General features: G+C 38.4%; 2 protein-coding genes and 1 non-coding gene across 3 annotated transcripts in view; 1 reads left to right on the top strand and 2 right to left on the bottom strand.

The window, feature by feature from the left end:
- Window positions 1–1,606: 1,606 nt before the first annotated feature.
- hhipl1 (HHIP-like 1) lies at window positions 1,607–7,832 on the bottom strand. Its single transcript, XM_057343938.1, has 9 exons — window positions 7,268–7,832; window positions 5,540–6,186; window positions 5,092–5,235; window positions 4,643–4,971; window positions 4,423–4,549; window positions 4,186–4,331; window positions 3,942–4,023; window positions 3,493–3,575; window positions 1,607–3,308 (listed from the first exon to the last, which is right to left on the bottom strand). Exons 1-9 carry the CDS (start codon window positions 7,565–7,567, stop codon window positions 2,764–2,766), a joined length of 2,403 nt encoding a protein of 800 aa, XP_057199921.1. The 5' UTR covers window positions 7,568–7,832; the 3' UTR covers window positions 1,607–2,763.
- On the bottom strand, window positions 1,754–1,826 carry trnat-ugu (transfer RNA threonine (anticodon UGU)). The gene has a single exon. It is a non-coding gene; the product is annotated as a tRNA-Thr (tRNA).
- A 1,808-nt stretch (window positions 7,833–9,640) lies between the features above and the next one.
- Window positions 9,641–25,841, top strand: part of ccdc85ca (coiled-coil domain containing 85C, a) — a 32,221-nt gene continuing 16,020 nt past the window's right edge. The window contains exon 1 of the mRNA XM_057344671.1: window positions 9,641–10,686. Within this exon, the coding sequence (XP_057200654.1) occupies window positions 9,981–10,686 (706 nt within the window). The 5' untranslated portion in view covers window positions 9,641–9,980. The remainder of the gene's footprint in view (window positions 10,687–25,841) is intronic.

Raw genomic sequence — 25,841 nt, 5'->3', positions numbered from 1 at the left:
GGAAATGAGTTTATTCTGCTTCAGCGCTTCACTTGAACCTCCCTCACTAGTGTCTCATTAATGGGCCGTAATTACCAGGAGGAGATATGAAATGGGTTCATGTTAAGGTGACGTGGCTGTTTCTACCATCACTTGGTCCATCCATTCTATGGGAAGCCGTAGTCAAACTTTGCAGTATTTGCTAGTTTTCAATCATGTGTAATAATCACTGTGTTCAGAAGTTCATCCTCTAGGAGATACCTGCACAGACAACGGCTCATATTTCATTTATATAAAATAAAAGTGGTTTGGTCCTGCCTAATTCATAAGGAAAATAACCTTACCTATTTTTAACACGGTGTCATGCTTTTTGAATTTTTTTGTTTTCTTGACATGATAAAGGAGGAGACACACCATCTGTATGACCTTTGTTAATATTTTATTCGCATGACTTTGGGGACAAAAAATTCTTTTGGAAGAATGATAAAAAAGATGAACCAATGTTTTCTTAAATCGTTAAAAAAAATTGTTCAGAGTTTGTCTAAAATATCTTTTATTAGCTTTATGTGAAAAAATAGAAGTCTGTTGTCAAAGCACATGGCTGTGTGTGAATAGCTCTGAGTAAAAAAATAAATCACATAGGCAAGAACGTAATGAGTTACTAGTTTTTACATAAATTGATGGCAACGGGTATTTTATGTATTTTCCAAAGTTTACAGATTGTTAAACATGATAACTGCAGTGAGACACTGCCCCCTCTAGGTAAAATATGGTAAATCACCCAATACAAAAACTCTTTTCCTAAATCAGTGCACATATAATGTCAGTAGGTGTCTCCCTACCCACACATTTCATTATTTTTCATATAAACATGAAGAACCGCTTTTCTTAATCACGGCTGTATTTATGGCTACTGAATTTCGACATGAATACTTATACAAATTATACCAGAATTATGTGGTATTTATCTGCGTAAAATGAGGTTGACAAACTATTTTTATTCTTGTTGAGGTGTGAAAACTCTTTGACACACAATAGCTGTCACACTTAAGCCAAACTTTGTAAAATGAAAACAAATTGTGAACTATTAGTGGTTGCTGGAAGCAGTAGTGCAATGAATATTAAATAAAAGAAGAATTATGATGATCACATTAGAGCTACAGGGTGAGACGTTCAGAGCAAGCTGCTTAAACTGATATTCATCAATCCATTGCTTCCTTGTTAACAGCGAGACCTCCGTTGCTTTGTAAATTATGAGTCGCTGGAGGCACAGAGCTAAATGACTTTACAGAGGGATGCCAACTTTTGAAGGGAAGCTGGCAGACAGACTTTGGCACTACCTACGTGATTGAATGCTCAGAATATCAATGACCCTGTTCGAGGCAGAGAGAGAATTCAGCACACAAAGACATCATTATTGAAATAAGAACAATGTCACCTACCCACTTTGGGATAACAGACAGACTTTATGGTTGCATAGCTGAATGGACACATCGACGCATTGCAAACCTGTCCTCAGGTGCAAAATAAAAAGTTTAAACTAAAAAAATACTTTAGTCATAAAAGCATTTGACAAAAATACGATATGTAATAAAACCATACAAAAATCGCATATTTAATGGCTCTTTGTTTATTGAATAAATTTACACGTGATGAGCACACATTACTTTTAATGCACATTTAAGCACTGCAAATTTTTTAAAATTTGTATAACGCTAATTACTTATGGCGACCTGTAAACTGGGAAATTTACTGCACAAAATTAAAAACTTTGAGGCCCCAGCGAGGATCGAACTCGCGACCCCTGGTTTACAAGACCAGTGCTCTAACCACTGAGCTATGGAGCCAAGCTGTAGCCCAGCTATCGGCTAAATGCTAATAATGCTAACGCGATACAACACGCTATTACGTCATACTACTGTAAGTTACATGCAACAGCTCATCGAGGATGAGCGTTCTTCCTTATTTAGATACCACTAAACATAAACTTAACCATCAACAATCTAGTAACCCATTTCCACAAACATTAATGCTTGATGCTAACGAAAAATATTGTTACAAGCTATAGTGGTTACACAGCACATAAGTTTATGTCTAGTGGTGTCTAAAAGTAATGTCTCCTACCTCAGTACTCGTCACTTCCTGATTATTTGCACATAACATTTATTGCACATTCATACACACAATGTTTACATCCATGCACATCTGTTCTCTTTGTGTTGTGTTTTCTGTGCACCGTGTTGTCTAGCTTACTGTGTATATTGTGTATTACCAATGTTTATTGTATACATCGTATTGTTTTGTATAGTGTACCATGTAAATGGCATATTATATGTATAATAGTATGTATGTATATGTATAAAGATGGCATCTGGAACTTGCTCCACCAAAGTTTCATTGTACATGTACTGTACATGCACAGTGACAATAAGGTTCTTACTTACTTACTGAGTACAATCAGTTTCATTCAAAGGGGAGGACACAAACAACCAAACTAAAACGGAATGTTCAAAACATTTATATAGGCCGCATAAGCAATACACTTACTGTGGTATCAAGGCAGGTCTTTGCGCTAAACACGTGACTTGCGGTTCAACAGCTAGTTGTTTCATTGATACTTTAATTTTCATTGATAGCAGCAAATCAGGATGAACATGAATGTTTAGTCACTATTAAAACTGAAATATCACATATAATTATACTTCATGTCCTCTGTATCTAAGTTACAGAAATAGATGAGGTAGACCTATGTGCTACAACAAATAACAAGATTTATTTTCCTGATTATTTCAGACCTGGAGCTGAATCTCCACATATAACTCCTGCATCTTCGTAGTGAGCACAGTTATGTTTGCCCACCCCGGCATGTTGACAATCCAGGAGACTTTCTTCTGTCCCCTCACACTGCACATCATCTAAAATAATCTTCAGGTTCTTGCCCTCCCCAAACTCAGCGTGCTTGGCAGCCTTAAGTGCGTGTTGGAACCCCAACTGTCGACAGACCACCACAGCGTTCTTGGTGTTCCAGAGATCATCGCAAACAGTCCCCCATTCCCTGTTGACATACACCTCCACTCTTCCCCGATCCTGTCGACCTTCCTCATTCCCAACCAACCTCACGGCTCCATTCTTGTGCTTGCCCTTCCTGCGTCTACCCTTCCGTTGGCGGGATGTCCTGAGAGGTTTGGGTGTGGTTGGGGTGAACGGAGTGGGGTTCTGTCCATCCTGCTCCCTTAAGATGTCCAGCAGCTCTTTTGAATCAGGTTCAGGGGGTTTCTCCTGATCTGCGAGTCTTGGATGCTTTGTCGGAACACTGACTCCCATTAATGCTGCGAAAAGAGCATTCACGTCAACCATTTATTAAGTCATGTATGATGTTAGCTCATTTATATATAAATGCAGTCATTTGAGCCCACAAAAACATTTGATTTGGAACTAACACAGTATGTCAGACAAAACCATACATTTGTATTTGCAAGGTATCTTAATACGTTAGAGAGGCCACAAACTTACTTTCCTTAGGCTTGAATGGTATTAGGTTGCTCTTAACACGAACTGGAAATGGGTCATAATGACATTTTCGTGGGGGCGCACGTCTGTAACAAAGCAGGCAATGCATTTTTTAAACAATTGACATTTTTAATGTGATACTGAATACACATACTGCAAATAAGAACATTTTGGTTACCTACTCTTTGAATAAAAACAGGACACACATTTAAGGTTTGCAAAAGTTTGCATGACATTAGAGAGAGAACAGAGAGTCAGTGCAATGATCATATTAAAGCTAATGGAGTATTTGGCCACTGTTGATCTGATCTACGTCAGAGAGAGAGAGATAGATTACAGGAGCACATACTGCTGCCAACACACATTTTCAGTCCTTTGAGAGTAAAGACACCATAAACTGAACTTTGCACACCATTCATGAAGCTGTCTTATGAGCAATAAAAAATGAATACCTTGAGGGGTCAACAATCTTGTACACCACACCTGCAGGGGATGTCGCACTTGGTACTTCGGTGGACATGAAATAGAGTTCACCTGGTTACAAAGAACAAGTTAGATGGCACGAAATATTTTTCTGATCAAATATACAGTTCAACTCCATACAAACGTTATGTCCACAGTGAGGCGGTAGTGAGCAATTCATGTAGCATGTAGTCATTTCTGACGTGCATGAGAAAATAACATAAAGGTACATACCGGCTTCATCTTCCGCAAATGAAATGATGTACGTATAGTAATTGTTGATGAGGCCTGGAAACGAACAGGTCAGACCCATGCCCATGCAAATCTCATTGTACTCCCACCTGCCTGTGTTTGTGTTTTCTTTCAAACTCATCAGGTGTCTGTGAAAATTCATACAGTCCACATTAAAAAGTTAAATTATTTATTGCTACTACTGACTGACCATAAGCATCACCATATGTTTTCACATACCCACTCATAAAGTCTCCAAATATGTACATGCCGTTTAAGTTTGGATATTCACAGCCTCTGTACACATACCCTCCTGTGACAGATTTACCAATTTTGTGTGGATATGCGTAAATCGGAAGGACGTCATCTAAAAATATAAAACATTTTATGGATTGAGAACAGAAACAACTGTATTTGCCCGATCAAATTATTTACAGCATACTCAAAGTACAGTACGCACCCAAAGAGCTATTAGCACAGAGTTTCTTGTCATAACAAGAAAAGCCCTCTTTTGCTCTCCAGCCATAATTCCGGCCCTTCTCCACAATATCTATTTCTTCGTATTTATTTTGGCCCACATCCCCACAGAAGATTCGTCCTTTTCCTTCTTTGTTCATGGGATCCCCTCTGTCTACCGAGCATCTCCACATGTTACGCACGCCGTAGGCAAACACCTCTGGTCTAGAGTTGGGTTCATGCACAAACGGATTGTCTGGTGGAATTCTGTACAGCGGACCCCTCTCGTTGTCATCCACACCAACGCGAAGAACCTTTCCCAACAGGGCAGACCTAGCAGTAAATTAGCATATGCAATCCAGAATAAAATTCCAAATATTGGAAAAACTCCACTTGTACAAATGTCTATTGTACTATTAAATGACAAAATAATGACATTACATCGAAACTTACTTGTTTTGTGCATTTCCATATTTCCCAAATGGATCGCCTGCCATTCCACCATCACCAGTGAAGATGTACAAGTACCCATCATCGGCGAACAGAAGCTGGCCACCATTATGATTAGAAGCAGGTTCATCAATCTCCAAAATAATTCTGAGATGACAAAAAATGCACATGGAGAAGTGTTGCACCTATTAAAGATTTAGTGCGGTCCAAATGGTTTAAACAGTAACAGACTTAATGTCACTCCAAACTTTTTCTTCTGCAGAACACAAAAGATTTCGAAGAACGTCAGTAACCAAGCAATGACCCACATTGACTTCAATTATATGGCCACAAAACCACCGAGACATTTCTCAAATATTTCCACAGAAGAAACCATCATATACAGATATTGAATGACATGTGGGTGAATAAATGATGACAGAATGTTTATTTTTGGGTGAACTATGCTCACCTTTCTGAGCTGTGGTCAACCACGTTCACATCCGTTGAGGAAATTCGGAACTCGCTGATGCGGATTCTCTCATCCAAGCCCACCTCCACCGAATAGTACACATACAGCTTTCCATTGTATTTAAATTTGGGGTGAAAGGTAAGTCCCAGAAAACCTCTTTCATCACCTTCCCATGGGGATGTCAACACAGCTTTTGTGATGTTTAGAAACGGCTGTTCAAGCCTAGATCGATCTGGAAGGTAGACCCAGACCACGCCGACTTGCTCCGCAACAAAAAACCTGTGTGTGCCATCGTTGGCGTGAACCATGGCAAGAGGGTTTTTGAGTCCATTGGCTACCTCCTCTAAACACAGCTGCAGACAGCCCTCCGAGTCAGCTGCGGTGCGGCCCAGGTTTTTGGTTAACAGTTCATTGCTTAGGAGATGAGGATAACAGTAATCTGGGTCATCCAGTTCCAGGTACTGACAGAGCCCGCGCTGGTCATGCTGAAGCTCTTGAACACGTGGATCGTCAGACAGCAGTGGAAGGAAGGAACTGCACTTGGAATGGAGCAGAGAGCAGTAGTCTGGGCAGAGTCCTGGGATGGTCCTTAAAGGTGTGCTAGGGTCTTCAGCATCAAACAGGTGAGCAGCATATGGAGAGCATTCCTGAAAATGAGATTTGGGAAACGTTAAGTGGTAACTGGAACTTGCCAGCCTCAAACACAGTATTTGTGTAGTCATCTCAGTAACACTTTACATTAAGGTTCCCTTCATAAAGCATTTATAAATGTGTTCATTAATGATTAATAAGTCATTTACAAATGCATTATAAAGCAGTTATAACTGCATAAATAAAAAGGGGGATTCTAACGAAATACCGGCCAAATAGTGAGCCATTTTTAACTCACATGTTATAAATGCTTAATAAAAGTATTTATTCATTATTAATTTGCAAAATTGCCTATTTTGCAAACAACGTCAAGATAATAATGAATCTGCTTTCAAGTCAAATAAATAATGAATAAAAACATTTATTAAGCATTTATAACATGTGAGTTAAAAATGGCTCACTATTTGGCCGGTATTTCGTTAGAATCCCCCTTTTTATTTATGAAGTTATAACTGCTTTATAATGCATTTGTAAATGACTTATTAATCATTAATGAACACATTTACAAATGCTTTATAAAGGGAACCCTAATGTAAAGTGTTACGTTATCTCAGCTCGTGCACATCGAGCACTGTGTGAAACCACACTGCTGGGTTGCAGGTCATGCCTCACTGGGTATGAAGCAAACCCAAAAGCCCCCATGTGACCCCTTGCATATGCCAACTGAATTATTTGGTGTATTTTATTATGAGTTCTTTTTTATTATTATTATCATTTGTTGAGTGCTGCTGATTTTTGAAGTTATGATCATTGGATGTTACTGTAGTTGATTATGTATGCAGATTTGTTTGCTTACAGGTTCAGTTTGTTAAGGTCAGCCCTAAAAAGCAGAAATAAACAGATATGTTATATATTTCCTCTACTTCAGTTTGATGTTAAATATCTTTGTAAGTTTTGCTTTAAGTTAAAAAAGCTAGTAAATCAATTAAATGTCGTAAACATTCCTCGTGGTTGCAAGTGACGTCTTTTAACCCGCCCCTGTCACACTGTTTATATTTTATTTTTTGCAGTAAATGTTGAGATATATAATTCGAGTACGTTTAAAATGCGTCGTCCAAAAGGGTTTTTCAAACCTACCTGGCACAGTAGATCCTGCACGTTCGCGGCACAGTTCGAGTACCAGTAATAATCGAAGTTATCCATTACGCGGTAATATTTTGCCATCAGCTCTTGGTCCCTGGCATAGTCACAGCAGCCGAAGTATTTATACATCTGACAGAACTGCAGCTCCTGTTGAGGCCGAAAAGGGGGCTTAAAATCCAAGCATTGCGGGTGCAGTAAGGCAGGTGCTATCCAAAACCCCAACAAATAAAACAGAACAAACGAAGATTGCCATATGCGCCCGAGAACGTCGCAAAAGTAGCACATAGCGCTCATGTCCCGGTGTCCAACTCCTGTTAAATTAAAGCTAAGTTGTGCAATGGCGAATAAACTCGTCGTATGTCCTCGCTGGCTTGTGCACAGCTATGCACTTTGCCCTGATTTTAATCATCAACCTTTTCCAAACAGATTCACGTCTAAGAGCTATCGCAAATGGATTGCTGGATTTGTATCACAATTGACCTCATCTCCACCATGTCTGAGTTACAAAACGTGTCTTACATCCTGAGCAGATGTGAGACAGACGTCCAAACCACAACTCTCCGACTGTAACTCATGTCTTCCAGCAAAGTTACTCTGCAGAAAAAAGATTATTTCCAAAGGCTATTAACCCTGTCCTGTTTTTACCCAAGCTCTTTTTTAACGTTTTAGGAAGATGCATAACATTTGGGTAAAAGATTTATACTTATTTTTATATACTTCTTGTTAATTTAATATAAACAGTATTTTACCTGCATAACATGTTTTAAAAGTTCTTTATCAAATATCTTATTTTGGGTCTCAGAGATTACAGGCAAACAAAGCAGTGAACCTTTACCACAAATAAAAAATGAATGTTGCTGCACTAGATTATAAGTAAACGTGTTCTTAACCAAGCTGCATGACGTCTGGTAATACTTCAATCCCCTTTCTCGAAACGATACCTACTTTATGATTTAACATGGTCACGTATAACCAAAAATATCATCTCAGCACAACATGAAACAATGATATTGCTTGGTTCCATCTGTTTTCATACTGTTTTGCAATCACAGTTTACCCATCACATACACTTATATCCTCCTTTCTGTTTATTTTTAGCCATGTTCTGTTGAAACAAACTTCCTGTTTGGGCTTCCAAATATTTCTTTGCTGTATGTGCAAAAATCAATTTCCTTTTATTAGCTAATATTATTCTCTCTCCCTTTACCCAACCATTCAGTCAAAGTTCTTTATAGAACCAACTCTTTCTTACTTTTTGTAATCTAAAGAAACTTCTTTCACCACAAAGAACCTTTTGTGAAACAAAATTTGGTTCTTTGTGGAACCGAAAGGTTCTTCTATGTCATCGAAGAACCTTTTGAAGCACCATTTTTAAGAGTGTATCACAGGAAATTATATTTAAACAAATCTGATAACAGTGTGTGTGTATCAGACATTCATACAGCATGTACAAATATTTTCTCATGTTGTAGGCCTATAGCTGCTGTCTTTGACACATGTGACTGTAGATCTTGTCAGATGTTTGACATTCACGAACAGAAAAAGTTTAATGCAGGTAAAATCTTGTATACACATGGTTACTATAATGTGAGGAAAGTCAAAAGTACATTCTATTCTATTCTATTCTATTCTATTCTATTCTATTCTATTCTATTCTATTCTATTCTGAAGGTCTGGGTAATTGTGAAGGTCTAAGCTATTGTTTATGTATTAGTTTATGAGTCATTGTCATAGCAGGTTTTATGTGATTCTTGTTTTAATGCTTATTCCATCCAACAATTGTAAACGTTAGCGACACCACATTTTAACCACAAGGTGGTGATGTGGTCACACCACAAACCCCTAACTACCAGATTTAAACCAATCACTCATCTTGAATCTTCTGAGGCGTTAGAACCAAGAATTTTGTAGCTTTATTGCATGATTCTTTGAAGTAGTTGTTGAAAAGTTTATATTTTATCGGCCCTGGGCAATGAATTGTTTTATTGTAGAGATGACATAGAAATATATTAGAAGTGTAACGGGTGGATTGGCTAAGGTTACCACTTATCAGAATGAGCGGGCATTACTGGACGTTGTCTCTCGGTATTCACGTACCATAAGATCATACTTATTATTTAAATGTTATAACTCTTCATATAGGCTACTTTTAATTCAAAATCTCTCAAAATGTTTCATGTGTTAACTCAGTCTCGTTTGTGCTTAGTGCCATTGTTAAACCGCTACCTGTAATGGTTTTTTGATCCGCCGAGCGCCACCTAGAGAAAGAACTTGTACATAGCCGCCAGTGCAGCATTGTGCACTGCGCGCTGACGTCACTGAACCCCGAGCCGAAGCGCAACTTCAGACTTCTGCGCGCATTCCCAGTCCATTCATCTGCCGCTGCGTTTGGATGCGCGTCCAGAGAGAGTCCCATCAACGCGCACAGGGACGATTCGTGGTCAAATAAACATGAAATAACGAAAGAAGAGGAATTTATTTTACGGGCTGTCAAACACGTTTTCTTTCGTTCGTTTTATCTGGGTCGCGTCCCTGACTTTTTTTAAATCACAATTCTTATTGCGAAATTTCGTTTACCTTTCGATTTAACGTTACTGGATTAATTTTACATCATGAGTTCGATATTTCTCCTAACGTTTTCTCCGAGGAATGATTAGAACATCGTCACCGTATTGCTCCCTTTTAGTTAACTTTTGACGACAGGAATATGGCCAGAAATATTACAGACGTCCCGAGAGATGATTTAAGTAAAATATCCGACGAAGAACTCCTTAAATGTAGCAAAGAAGAGCTACTTAGGAGACTCCGAAAAGCGGATAACGAGAAGACGAACTTGATGTTGGAGCATGGCAACATGATGAAGGACGTCAACCGGAGATTACAAGTGCATCTCCACGAGATTCGGAGTTTGAAGGAGGTCAACCAGAAACTACAGGAGGACAACCAGGAGCTGAGAGAACTGTGCTGCTTTTTGGATGATGATCGACAGAAAGGGAAAAAGCTTTCTAGGGAATGGCACAGATTTGGCAGGTACACCGCCAGCGTTATGTGGAAGGAGGTTGGCATATTCCAGCAAAAACTGAAAGATCTAGAGGTTGGACAGGAGAGTCTGTTGAGAGAGAATGCGGAGTTGAAGGAGATCATCGTTATGTTAGATGAGGAGAGGAATGGGGCTGGATCCAGGAGCTCTATAGACAGCCAGTCCAGCCTGACCAATTTGAATGGTGGTTCTGGTACCATGCGAGATGTTGGAGATGGGAGCAGTACATCCAGCACGGGGAGTGCTGGGAGTCCAGATCACCATCTCAGTCATATGCTTAAGCCTTCAGAGGGCAAGATGGTGTCTATAAGAAGGTCTATGGATGATCTGTCCACTAACCATCTGCTTAGAACCATACCCAATGGACTTAATGGTAAGTCCTTAGAAATCTCAATTGCATTTTTGTTAATTAAAGAAACGGGAAGAATAATAGCGCCGCGTGTTTGAAATACTCATATTAACATATTCTGGAAAAAAAGTGTACGTGTTTCAATTTGAACATCACGTGTGCACTACAATTGAGTAAGATGCAGTTATTGAGACTTGGTTTCCATTAAAACAGTTTATGCATGAAGTTCAGGTTTACTTCATAATATATTACATGGCTAACAACTTATCCAAACAGGCTGACTCCACAGAAGATTGCACCAATTGCCTTAGGCTGTCAACTCAGATCTAATAGGGATTTAATGCTATTGCCTTGCAGCTTTGGTACACACTGTAACTTCTGTCAATAGACCGTAAAACACTTCATTCAGAGAACAGTACACTTAATTCTGGCACATAGAAGTGGCTGAGAAACCAAAGCACACAAAAAACAGATATGTAATTAAATAAAATATTATTTACCAAATTATAATTGCTAGTCATTCATAAATTGCACAGAACTGAAGTACTGCAGACTAGACATAATGCAGGGATTAGAGTAAGTAGTTGTTGGTTCTTTTGTTGGTGACCTTTCTTTGGATTTTAAGAGTTGTTGTGGGATTTGTTGGCAGTTTTTTATATTCTTATAATTTTGTGCTATTTTAACCTGGGATCTTAGAGATGGCATGTTTACTTACTGTTACCAGCCTCAGATACAACATTATGTGTCATTTAAATGACATTTAATTTGGTTGTTATCATTTTCATTCTTAGATTTATGTTCCATTGCAGTTTAAGCCAGTCTTTGAATTCAGATTTATTTAATTTTATGAACTTGAATTATTATGTATATAACTTGCTGGTAGATTCTGTTCAACATTGTGGTCTAACTTTCATGAGTGCACTGTCGGAATTCATTTTTCTGATCAATAAATCTGACAAGAAAACAAGTTTTGCGATAGAAGAAAATATTATTCATATTTTGTCATTCACGTAGCTTTACGTACGGAATGACATTATCTGTATGCACTGATGGTTTCAGCTTCATCAGCCTTCACATGACTTTAATACTATTGATGTGTCTGACATTCTTAGAAGTGGTGAATGTGAAAAAGTACTTTAATGTGATGTGTTATGGACACTTTCGCCAGATGTTCTGAATGTGATGTAAATACGTTAATTGTTATTAATCAGAAAGCGATGCTTTGTGAGCAGTCTTGTGGCGTTTGTCCATTGCCTGGCAGGCCTCTTTTATATTGTTGTTCAAAGTTTGTCTGCCAAACCACAACTCCACCCCTAACCTTTCTCCAGTCAAAAGAGTATAGTAGTCTTTTTTGCATTTTCTTGCGTACTTAAAATTTAGAGGTGGCTACTGATTGTTCAGCTAAGCTTCATGGGATATTTTATTGTCATGTGCTTTTCTATTATTTTCTGAGTTTTAATGTTGCCCAAATAATAATTACACAAGCCCAGCGTTGCATACTTGAGTTTCTGTCAACTTACATATAAAAAAACCCTCTAATCCTAAGAATGACGTCTTGTTCCATACAGTTTGTGTTATGGAGATAAAGGATCAAATCGTGCAGCATGATGAGAGATGTAAGTTTGCTTTTTTATTTTTTGCACAGGGCAGGTTCATCGTGTTCTTTTAACTTTCTAACGATCAGACTTATGGTTTTTAATTGGCAGATGATAAAATGACCAAAACAGTCCCATATGTTCAAAGACGCGGGAATCGGCTCTTTTGAGACAGGGCATTAAAATCCTGGCATCATGCAAGCTGTTTCTCCCTGGCAAAGTTTTCCATAGTAATGTTTTGCGAATGGAAAACTGTGATGACTCATGAAGAGTTTCTTTTAATTGTTACATGATCTGAACAAAAACAAAAAGGTAATTGTTATTTGTGTGCCGCTTTCAAAGTGCAAGTTTATTTCTCATTCTTTAGAACAGAGTGCATTTCATTAAAAACATCCTTGTCTCAAAATCCAAAAACACTGCCACTGCAATATCTAGCTTCTTGAGTTTATTTCACCTCATTGCTTTTCTGTTCTTTAGTTTAGCATCCTCATATTGTTCACCTAAATGAACTCCTGACTTCTAGACCACATATCTGTCCCTATGAGGGGCAAAAGTGCTTCTGCTTTGAAAAGGCCCCCCAGCAAGCAACCAGCGGACTGAAGGTTTAGTGGCTGGGGTCGAGATTCTGTTACAGAGTTCAGATAACGCTCCACCCTGCTTCTTCCCACGGCCGGAGTGAAAAGAGCTTCAGTTGCCCCTATTCAAAACCCTCCATCAGGTCTTTAGAGCCCCTCTGCGCCTGTCAAAGCTACAGATGTCTGCCTTGTCATAAAGTGCATCCCAGTTTACGAGCGAACCTTTTAGCGTGGAGGTCACCCCTCTGACAGAGATCCTTTTTTAAAGCAACTAATTTATGAATTGAAATATAATGAATACATTTCAGTTTGTTAAAAATACAGTACATTGTTTTATATCGATGATGAGAATATGTATGAATTCCCTCCCTGTGTCTTGTTAGACGGTGTAGTCTGTAAGATAATAATAATGGAATTGTTCTCCTGGGAATTTCCTTAGTGTGGCAAATGTAGGATAATGCCGGTGCTCCTTTGAATTCCCTGCGTCAATTCTTGTTCGTCATGCTTTCACATGGTAACCAAGTAGCAAAGATCAAAGCATTACACATTAGACGGCATTTTTTGCAACAGCCAGCCACAGGTTTAGGCGTCTGTGTCGTGGTCTGCGCCGTCTTGAGCTGTTGGAGCAAGGCATTGTTCTTTTTAAAAACAAACAGCAGTGGAGAGCGCCTCCCAGACAGCACAGACCTGTAGGAGGGGGTCTTTGGTTCTGCTGAATTTGATGTTTAACATGTTATTGCTTGTTCCCCGCTGCTTGTCGTTGCCTCATAAAGAAAATAATAATCTCACGCATGCGAGTCCCTGAGAGGCGGTTGTGTTAGATGAAGTTTTAAATGGGCCTGTAATTGGGGTGTCCCACTTTAATCCTCTGGCATTACAAAATGGTCTCCTGGGACCAATGATTTACGACTGAGATGAAGATGGTCTTTAGTGGTGTTTTAACAAAATGTTATGGGTTCCTTTTTTCTTTGGTTGTCTAAAACCTCTGAATAGCACCCTGGTGAAGTCGTTCCAAACCTGTATTCATTTCTTTGTTCTGTTGAACACAAAAGAAGATATTTGGAAGAATGTTTGTAACCAAACACTTCTGGGGCACTATTGACTACCATAGTAGTTTTTTCCCTACTATGATAGTCAATAGTGGCCCAGAACTGTTTGGTTACAAACATTCTTCCAAATATCTTCTTTTGTGTTCAGAAGAACAACAAATTTTATACAAGCTTGGAACAACTTGAGGTTAGTAAATGATTACAGAATTTTTTTGAGGGGGTGAACTATCCCTATAATGTGACAGGTCTGTTGGCTGGTTTTTGATAAGTCATTTATATTTATAGTAAAACGTAAATGTGGTGAGATTTATAAATGAATTGGTTATATTTTAAGTAAGACTGGTTTGGTGGTCTTTCAGCGGATGAGTCATATAGTTTTGTATTCAGTACTGTGGTTTTGTGGTTGTTGCTGTGATTTGATGCAGTGTAGTGTTGTTGTGTTGAGAACTGTCTATGGAAAAGAGACGCTTGGCTCTCACACACAACATCAGTGATGAAGTTTACTTGCAGAGAATCTTTTTAATAAACTCCCTAGATTCAGATTCTCAGGTTAATGAATGCAATTACACATCATTTCCTGTGCCACTCCAGTCTGTATAGCACAATGTTGGCTAATAGATAAAGACAAACAAGACATTCCTGGAAATAACATATGTCTGCTCTGAATTAAACTGAGAGATTACAGAGATTACAGTAAAAACTTTGTTCAAACAAGAAACATATAAAATGTCTTTAAAACATGAGGAAGATCCTTTGATGGATACAGAATTTTGCCTCAATAAAGAAATGTAGACTGCATTGTGTTTGATTGAATAGTTTTTGTATATAGAAATACGGAGACGTGCAACAATGGCCTTTGATGTCGTTGACGTCAAACTTTTTGCTCTTAGCATCTAGAGAAACAATAATGTATGTGTATGAGATTTGATACTGTACTGTATATCTTCAGAGGACACAGTAAAAGATTTTGTGCCAAATATCACCCTTTGTGTTTCACGGCTTAAATGTAAACAGTGAATATTTCTTGTTGTTTCGTATAGTCATTTTGAACGTTTAGTTCTCATAATTCTGACAGGGCATTTACATTCTTTTGACATGTTCTCTTATATAGAACAAAAATGATCCCCTATTTTAAAACAGTCGGCTGTCAGGAGTATCAACATTCCTTGAAAACAATAGTGGAAGTTTCACATTGTTAGTGCGAGAATACTGCTGAAGGGCTGATGTATTTTGGAGACAGAAACAAGCCATCAGCATTTGATGAACTTATTAACTCCGTCAAACGATTGAACAGATGTAATGAAGGTACATAGATTTACACATGCCTACATGAGTCTGTCATTTCTGCCCACTGAAGCCTGTCTGTCCAGAATAAATGAAATAACCCACGAAATGATTTTCTTTTCTTGAAGTCTTGTATTGTTTTTTTATCGGTTCTGTGCTTCCCAAATTTGCCTTTCTCATTGTACACCCAGCCCTGCTGTCCCATATGGAAAATATGAAGGCAGTGGATGGAAAGGGGGTCACGGCACGGGTGTCAGCACTGGTTTTGCTCAGAGCTCGGGGGTGGGTGTGGAACGCCATAGCAACAGTAATTATTAGCTGGTTGATTGATCCTGCAGAGATGGAGGGGGGCAAAGCTGTTTTTCTTCAGAGAGAGTGGGTGAGAACAGTCGAGGGCACCCGGGGTGAGATGTGTTTGGGTTCCAGAGCACAGAAGGGGGAATGCAGCCAGCCTGTGGCATTTGAAGAGATTTACTTATATTTAAAAGATTGAAAGGGATAGTTCAGATTTATGTTTGCATTGCATTATTTACTTATTCAGCAAAAGCTTTTATCCAAAAGGATAAAGCAATTTTGCATTAGAGCCATGTGTTTAAAATAATGTAATTTAATCAGCATCTATTCACCCTTATGTTGTTCAAAATAAACTAGATGTAACTATTTCGCCTCTTGTTTATGCAAAGTATGTAGTTTATATAGTTTGCTCCAAAACTGACTAAAACAAAGCACAAAAATGCCTTTTTACTAGATTTATAAAGCTAAACAATAGCTTTCAGTTCGGAAAAGACAAATATACATTATTCATGCTTGCGCATTTTTACAATGTATATAGTTCACTTTTATAAAGGAGAAAGATATGTAACTGCACATTATGTTAATTGGCGGAGGATCCCATTTTGTGCTCCATGAAACTAAACATTAGTATGTGCTTAAAGCTACCTGAGGATGAGTAAACAATACTTTAACAGTACTTTTGGGTGAACAGTCTTTTAAAGGGGTAGTTCATCCAAAAATGAAAAATCTGTCATCATTTACTCACCCTCAGGTTGTTTCAAACCTGTCTACATTTCTTTCTACAGAGAAAGATATTTGGAAGAATGTTAGCAATTTTCGGTTCTGGGACATCATCCACTACCATAGATATTTTGAAGAATTAAGGAAAACAAAGAGTTCTCGGGCACCTTTGACCACCATTTAATTCTTCCTACTATGGTAGTCAATGATGTCCCGGAACTGAAAAATACTAACATTCTTCCAAATATCTTTCTTTGTGTTCATCGGAACAAAGTAATTTATACAGGTATGAAATTACAAGAACGTGAGTAAATGATGACAGAGTTTTCATTTTTGGATGAACTATCCCTTTAAGATATCAAATATTTCCATTGGTAATAGCTCGGATTGCTTATGTTTCTCTAATGGAGCCACTTTTTTATGCCAGCTATGAAATAGGTCAGTGTTGTCCTGAGAGCAGCTTGCGTTCTAAAGCACTCATTGATTTCAATAGTAAGCTCAGCTTTCAGCCCTGTTGAACTGATCTTGTTGACTCAGTTTCCTTGTCTTGGCTTGTTACTGCTGGAGGAAACGAGCCGAGCGTGAATGATTCCGGTCGGATGAGTCCTATGAGTTTTTAGATAATGTTTTTTTCAAACAGTGTATTTATTCCTTTTTGTTCGAACACACATATTGTGCAACTACAGTTACATTTAATTTACATTTATACGTTGTCTGATACCTTATGGCTTATACTATATTTATTTTGGCATTCAGTAGCAACATCGTTGCGAAAAAAATGCTTAAGGCTAACTTGTAGCTTCTTGTCTTTGTGTAGCACTCATCTTTTCTTTGCTTAAATGTCTCGTCCTGTTCTCACAGATTATTGAAATTCACACCATAACACAAATGTTGACAGATCAGATAATCTCACCAGGTTTAAACTCTTCCCGGGAAGTCTGGAGCTTTTTCATTCTTATCTTTCTGTGTTGACTCTATTTTAGACGTTAGGGGGGAATAAGACTGTTGGACCCCTGCCACTGTCTGGAGGGGGTGGGAGCTTGTGCGCCCTGTGTCAGGCTGGGCCATCTATTGTTCAAAGCACAAAGGGACAAGAGTCCAGTGATTGAATAGAGTCATAACGTCACCCTGTTGGGGTCTTAGAGCTCCTAACTGTGGCATGGAGCATCTTCGATCTTGTTCTTGACTTCCTGTTGCATTCCTTTTTTACTTTTGATTCCAGTTGCATGTCTCTATTCCACTATCTCATTTGTTTCTCCACTGTGTCTGGTGGAAGATTAGATGAGAAGTTTATCTGCACGCTTTGGCTTTAAGATATTTCTTCATGGAAGCCTAGGAAAGGATTTGAGGTTTGGCAGGTTTTCGCAATAATAATAGTGCTTGAATACCTTATTTGAGACCACAGAGTTGCTTATGATCACTATTTATTTTTATTTATATCACACATTAAAGCTAGGCTTTTATAAACTCATGGTGTACACTAGACCAGTGGTTCTCAAACTGGGGACCGTGGCCTCCTCGGGGGCCCCAAGATGGTTCCAGGGGGCCACAGATTTTGTGGCATTTTAGAAATATAGATATTTGTCATAAATTTTGTGCAATCAAACATCAGAAAAACAACGCCACCAACCAAAAGAATTGATGTTTTAGCATTGTTTAACTGAATATTTTCTTGGTTTAATAAAAATTTTAAGTTTAAGATTATAAGTCTTTATTTGGGGGTCTGCAAAGCAATGCACTCTACACAAAGGGGGCCTTACAACAAAAAAGTTTGAGAACCACTGCACTAGACAGCCTCAAGACCCATGGCATCACAGACACCAATATTTTATTGATTCATGGCCATCTGAGAATAAGTAGTTTTATACACCACGCAAGTGTATATTAGTATTGTTTGTTCAGACGCTTTAGGTCTGATAGGGCGTTTGGACCCGGAAGCGTTAGTGTGTGATGTCAGACTGAATAAGCAGATGAAGTAATTGGAAATGACAGTCATCAGCACACCTGTCCTTGAGGAATTTTAATATACATTGATTTCCCACACTGAACACAGTCCTTATGAATGAGTTGTAAAGTAGTGTTTAGAAGGATTTATCCGAGGGTGGGGCGACTGAGATATCTCACATGCCAGTTTGAATTACAGATCATAACCTTGAGGGGGATATTTTATACTCTGTGGGAGAGAAAATAGCACGTTACATGTATATGTTGCCTCTGTGTCATTCTTGTCTTTGTTACTTCCATTTTTTATTGTAAAGGGAGTATCTTTGTTTACATAAACATTGTTGAGATGTTCTCTGTTGAACAGTGTTTTTATGGTTCATCGTTGTAAAGTTGCCAAATACAGTTTAACTTGTGGAAAGTTAAATCTTTCATAGCTAAATCTGTCATAGCTATTCAGGTGAAAGCTTGTTTTTGATAAAAACCGGTTTGTTGCAGTTTTGCTTTGAAGGAAAAGTTCACCTAAAATCTGTTATCATCATTAATTCAATCTTATGTCATTCAAAACCTGTATGACTTTTTTTCTTCCGTGGAACACAAAAGAATATATTTTGAGAAAGGTCTTAATGGTTTTGTGTCCATGTAAGTCAATTGTGACCCAATATTGTTTCTTTACTAGCTTCAAAATATCTTCTTGTGTATTCCTCAGAAGAAAGTCACACAGGATTGGAATGACATGAGGGTGAATAAATGGTGAAAGAATTTAAAATTGTGTGTACTATCCCTATAAGTGTTTATTTTTTTAAACGTATGCCCTACTCATCCTTCAGCAAACACTTTGTCATACAGGAAGAATTCATAAAATCCATATCATCTGATGTTTTCAGTGTGCTCTGTAATATTGCTTCATAAAATGCCACCTTAAATATAGGTGTGACCCGTTTGCCCATCATGTGATTATTCAGGATAAGACAGAGTTCAGGCAAACAGTGAGTCACGTAGACATATAAATCATGCGTAAAGCACAGATTAAAATTGCATACTGTCATTTAGCCTATATATTGAAATAATGCTTTTTCTTGTAGCGCAAGTAGAACCGCAGTCCGTACATGCTAAATGCATATGTGAGTGAGTGTGTGTTTTATAAGTATGTGTGTGAAAGACTTCGAGTGAAAAGACGAGAGCTATTGAAAGAAGGAAAGAGAAAGGGAAAGCTCATTTGGCAGAGGCTGGAGGTGTAATAACTAAAGCAGCGTCAGGCCCTTTAGTCAAACAGTGGGGCTTGTTGCTAGGATACATTCTTATCAATACCTCGGTATGCAGTTTATCTTCCCCACGCGTTTCTCGGATCCGCGCTCCGTCACCCGCTTATTCAGTGCTCTATTTTTGAATCGAGCAAAGTCTCGACTGCATCAGGCTGGGAGACCCTAAAAGCCCTCTCCTGACTCTAATGCTGACAATAGACCCCTTTCTCGCCGACGTCACGCTACGTCACCGCTCTAGCTGGAGGTAAAACAAAGGGAAAACTGGAGGTGGCCAATACAAACCAGCACAGATTCGGCTACATAAGGAGTTTAAAATATCATCTTGTTGTGTTGTTTAGTGCCACAATCGACAGAATACAGTCTCCAATTTGATATTTTAACACATACCTGCTGCCACTGCCAAACAAAAACACGGACGACAGCGGTAGTTAAACACAATAAAACTAGTGGACTGAACCGAAAAAATGCTCGCGTTTCACTTCATAACACTTAAGATTAAAAAGCTACTGTCTTTTGTTGGTGTGGATTATGATTTGGGTATGTGTCTAAAAATATCTCACGTATGCCCAAATCAGAAACTGGGGAACAATGTTATTTTTAACGTAAGTTAGCGTTAGCTTTTGAACTCATAGGGTATGCTCGCTAACTTTGTTAGTTATCCAACTAGCAACTATCGGTCAGAAACTAAACATAAAGGAAACTATTTGTCTGTTTTAATTTATCTCTTTTTCTTTAGTTGTCACAAGTGCATTAATATAAAGGGAGAGGGAACATTGAGAATGCTCATATCAGGTTTCTGTTCAAGTAAATGCATTTGCTAACGTTTGCCACTGTTAGTACAGGCAGGCATCTTTAGATTTAAACGCTCTCAGGTTATCTTTACTATACACGCTTGGTTTCTCTGTCTGGTGGTTGTAATAGGTGTACTTTAACTGGAGGTAATCCTTTCAGTTAGGCCAGGTTCATGGCGTTAAAGTTAACTTTTTCAAAAACAATCGCGGTCCTAGACAGTGAGTGACCTTAAATGTTAAAACTTAATCCGATTTTTTCTAGTCATTGTCAAAAAGCAAGCAAACAAAACGTGCTATCTAGCATTAGAAATGCGGTCAGTGGGATCTTTCTGCCTCCAGCTAAGCTCCACCCACAAAAACGCGTCACAATGTTTACTAACAGTAAAGGTGTCTATACAGCCGTGGAAAAATTAAGAAACCATTTCAAAACGATTTACAGTTTTTCTGAATTTACTTTTTATAGGTGTGTGTTTAGGTAAAAGGATCATTTGAGTTTTATTCTGTGAACTACTTACAACCAGTGTTGGGTGTAACTAGTTACTAAGTAATTAGTTACTGTAATTTAATTGCTTTCCCCTTGAAAAAGTAAAGTAAGGGATTACTCAATTTTTTTCTGTAATTTAATTACAGTTACTTCTGATGTAATTAAACTAAATACTTTGTGTAATATATGTGTGTGCAATAGTGAAATTGATATCAAAATTCAAAGTCAATCTTTAAAATCCGTGCTTTAAAGTACAATTCTCACATTCGTAATACTTGTACTACTTTATGTAGTTTTATATCATTTATTTGAATGAATTAAAAGAGCCGTTTCATGTCTATCCTTGAATCACTTCTTAACTAATCAAGGTTGATATATAGGATATAGAAAGTAATGAGTAATAAGTAATTAAATACTTTTTGGAGAGAGTAATGTGTACAGTAATCTAATTACACTACTGAATATGTAATTAGTAACTAGTAATTCATTACTTTTTCAGAGTAACTTCCCCAACACTGCTTACAACATTTTTTCCATATTTCAAATAAAAGTTATTTTTCATGTGATAACCTCGATTTTTATCACAGTCTTCATGTGTCTTGTCATGCTGTCAGTTATTGCTGTGTGATGACTTAATGTCTCTCCTGAGGTTTGATTTTATTGAAATTCAACAGACACTGGACTGGAATGATTAACTTAAAATTCAGAATGGTCTCTTAATCTTATCCACGGCTGTGCACACCGTACATATCCAAAAAATGTTTTAAAGATAAACATATGGCTGAATCACGATTACTTGCCATGATCTTTATCAAGATTATATCACCGTGGAGATTCTTTAAAACACTGTTGGTTTCACACACATTTAACTGGACTTGAACTTTGCCTCCATATTTTCATAAGGCGTGTTCGACAGTTTATCACATGTAGTACTGTATGTCCAGACACAGTTTAACATGTAAAACATGAACAAGGGTTATAAACCATTATGTCACTGAAAGTAGTACATATGGAAACACAAACAAAACAAATAGTTCTTAAAGTCTATCTGGAAGAAAATAACGCCACGGATTGATTTATGGCATGTTCCTTTGGCGTTATATTGTTCTTTGTGATCATGATGAAGACAAAAGAGAGCAATGAATTAGTTAATGTAAGCAGCCAGGTAACATACTAACATGCTATTCCTACAGGACTGCAGCATGCGGTACGTATAAAGTGCATAGTATGCATATATTCTGTATGCATGGAATCCCTAGACGATATGCATTTGCTCAAATGTGTAGTGTACTGCAAAATTTTGAGCACATTGGGTGCACGGCACTGAACCTAATTTATCCATTTACAATGCGGAATAATTCAGAAACTACTGTAATTTCTGTTTCACACAATTGTTACAAAACTTTTTTTTGCACATAGCATGCAGTGTGTTCATACTCCGTTCTGAGCATCTTATCCATTCACAGTCATGGGAAACGAGGTGTCAGCAGATCTTGTGATGGCCCCTCCCCAGAGTGCCGACTGGAGACATGCTCTGCTTTTCTTCACCACCATTAAGAGCTTTCCTTCCCTGTGGGGATTTAAAAGCCTTTACATGAATGACCGCTGGAATAGAAAAGCCAATAATATGGCACATACAGACTAGGCACATTTACTCTTGTGTATTTTTCAAAGTCGATCGCAAAACTCGTGGTGACAATTAGCAGAAGGTAAACAGACATCGCAATTGGCACACAGCATGATTCACTGTTATGAGTTTGGTTAACCAAACAGATGACCTCTAGGCAATTTACACCTCTTTAAAAAGACAAACATTGAGTTTGAGATGGAGAAAGGGGGCAAAACACCAAGACTTGAGCAGGGGAGAGATAGAGAGACATTCAGTGGGACAGTGAGCATATGCTCCTCTGCTAATCTACAGATTTTAAGATATAAGATGATTATAGCATTCAGAGCCTGCTGGAAAAACGCAGTGGGGAAAATGGCTGTAGTCCATCTGAAACGACTTGGCAACTGTGCATTTAAAGTGACTTCTGCCCTCCTACAATGTAAAACTCATCAATTTGAAGCTCAGCACAGTGGGCAGAGGAGTCTTTAAAAAACTGCTTAATGGTTATGTATTGTTTTTTGCATTACTTTTGTTGCCCGCTGTTTTCTAATGGAGTTTTGCTTTTTCTACCAGTGGGACATAGAAAATGATATTCTTTAGTCTAGAAAAGAGTGATTTATCATTTAATGATTTGCATTATGATACTAAAAATAGGACATAAAAAAGGGGACATTTTGTATGTGTGTTTGTGGGTAGATGTGATATTTTTTCTCCGGTGTTTTGATTCCTCAAAAAGGAAGGATGCATGAAATTACAAATTAATGTTTTAAGGCAGTGGTTCTCAAACTGGGGGCAGTGGACCCCTGGGGGGCCCCAAGATGGATCCAGGGGGCCACAATTTTTGTGGCATGTTATGAAATATAGACATTTATCATAATTTTTGTGCAATTAAACATCAGGAAAATAAGACCACCAACCAAAAGAAGTGTATAATTGAATAGGTTTTTGGTTTAATTAAACTTCTACGTTTAAGATCATGAGTCTTTATTTGGGTGGCCACCAAGCGATGCACACTACACAAAGGGGCCATACAGTGAAAAAGTTTGAGAACGACTGTTTTAAGGTCTGTTTACGTCAAGAACGATAACTATGACTATGAAGTTTAAAAGATACAGATGAACAATATCACTGGGATTACTTTCAGATGGATTTTTGTCTATATAATGAACAGCCAATCAAAATCCATTTACATTTAAAGGGCTTGGAAAGCTTAGAAAGTCACAAAATTTTAGACAATGTTATAGTTCATTGGTGTAGAGGCTTATGGTTATCATTCTTTGTGTGAAAGGGGCTTAAAGGTGTGGTTTTGCAAAAAAAAACTTTATTCACCCTTATGTTGAAAACCAATACTGTACTGCATTTGACTCTTCCTTTATGGAACAATGGTTTGCGTCCATACAATAGAAGTCAGTAGGTTGTTCGGTTACTAATATTCTTAAAAATATCTGCAGTTGTGTTTTGCAGAATAAAGAAAGTCAGAGGTTTGAAATGGCATGCGTCTTTTTTCATCATTTACATCAGTTCTTCTCTATTAAGTTTTTGTATCTCTTTCCCTCTATGGTTATTAAGAATGCATGGGCCGTCGTGTAGCACTGCACTATTCTGGATTCTCTCAACCGAGCGTCTAAGGATGTGTGTTGTTCACGAGGGCCGCGGCGTGGTTGCCAAGGCAGCGTGCATGATGTTTGTGTAAGTGGCGTGGGGCACTGACTCACATCCTTGTTGCTGTGTGATGCCCCCTGCTCTCAGCACAGCGAGCACAGATTTCATGTGACCGTACCGTTTCCACACGAAGCCGCGTGCGGACGGACACATGAACGCATTTCCTCTCTTTCCCTCCTTGCTCTTCTGTATTGTCATTTCTCACTCTTTTTTATCTTCCGCCCCTCACGCCCCCCTCTTCCCTCTGCCTCTGGCAGTTTAGACTGCAGACCCCATTGAGGTTACAGGAAAAGCATTTGTTGACATTCAAATGCACCCGTGGGCCACTTCATGCATGCACGCACTCTGTCACTCACTGACACATGCTGCGTCCGCACCACATGTACAGAAAGCATCTTGTGTTTCCTCAGATGTGATACAGTATGTCCTAGCTGGTATGTCCTAATCATAGTTTGATAACCTGTTTGTGTGACTAAAGACATAGTAAAATGAAGAGTTGAATGCATGAAGGGATAGATGGTTTTAAAATAATTATTTCCCCATCAAGTTTTTACCTTTCGTTTCCTTCTTCCTGGAATTGTCCCGATAATAAGGTCACCATGACTGTGTTTCAAAACCTAGTGATCTTCTAAAATCACACAGGCATCGAACTCAAATGTAACACTGTTTATGTTGTTATGCAATATTAGACAGTATTAGTCTGGACATGGCATTACTGTGTTTTAAAGTCCCTGTAGTTTCATTTCTGTCATTGCATCTCACGGCAGGAGCTTCTCCGTGACAGCAATGCTGCAGACGTGTCCTCGAGCTCAGGACAGGAGCCTGTTTCATAACACAGTTAATGAGTGAAATCAGCACATCTCGTGTTAATGTGTGAGCTCCGCTACCCGCTGAGCTTGCGCAATCTGAACCGCATACCTGCTTCAGAGCTTCCTGACACTGTCTCCTGGTGCCAAGGTTGTTTTACAGGAAGCAGACCGGTTAAATGATTGCCTTATAGAGGGAATCGCTTTGTACGTTGCTGTAGTTTGGTCGGCCTCATTGACTAAATGGCTTTTTTATTCTATTCCTTATTTTTAAACAGAGCTAGGAAGCGTTTTCTCAGAATCTTATCTCATTTATGGCCGAGGTGTTGTGAGTTATGTGGTTTATGAGACCTACAGAACACAGTATCTCTAGTTAATGCTTATCTGGTCAGAAGGACACATGTTTCTGAGATTATGTGATGTCACCGATTTTAAGATTTACATACATGTAAAAAAAGTTTGAATGACATTTCGGAATAACATTTATTAAAGATTTTAAACACAACTATAGCCGTTTTCTGCAGCAACATAAACAAACGTTATGTGGCCCAAACTTAATTTCTGGTAGTTTTCATTTAGTTTAAAAATCATATAAATTAATATTAATGTAAATTAAACACAGACTAGTTAACTTTGGGCCATTCGCGTCTGTATTTGTCTCCTTAACTCGTGCTGCAAGGAGTCATGTTCTCATTGTGGGGTGAACTGTATCCAGGCCCCCGAATATAAACCCTCATCAGGTTTCATGGGGAAATGCTTAACACCAGCAAGATAGTCCCGAGTGGTGCGGAACAATGCTGTACTGTTTGGCCAGCTCCACTTTCACATCTTGCAGTAATTGAAATCATTCCTGGGCCTTCGTCCTACCAAAGCTTATTTCTTTATGCTGCTTTGGGACTGCGCACCCATGGAGGGTGGGGGGAGTGGATTTGTTATTGTAGAGTTACTTTATGTATGAATTGAATCTGGGGTCAACTGGAAAGGCTAATGAGCTTTTTATGAATTCCAGAAGTCAACCTACCTGGGTGGCATGTCAAAACCAAGGATTAGAAAAGCAGAAACGCCTCGTCTACACCCGGTAGAGTTACCGTAATAGCTTTATTG

This window comes from Triplophysa rosa, linkage group LG10 (genome assembly GCF_024868665.1).
Source record: "Triplophysa rosa linkage group LG10, Trosa_1v2, whole genome shotgun sequence".
NCBI classification, from domain to species: domain Eukaryota; kingdom Metazoa; phylum Chordata; class Actinopteri; order Cypriniformes; family Nemacheilidae; genus Triplophysa; species Triplophysa rosa.
The sequence above is the reverse complement of the archived record's forward strand: the minus strand, read 5'-3'. Positions and strand labels throughout refer to the sequence as shown.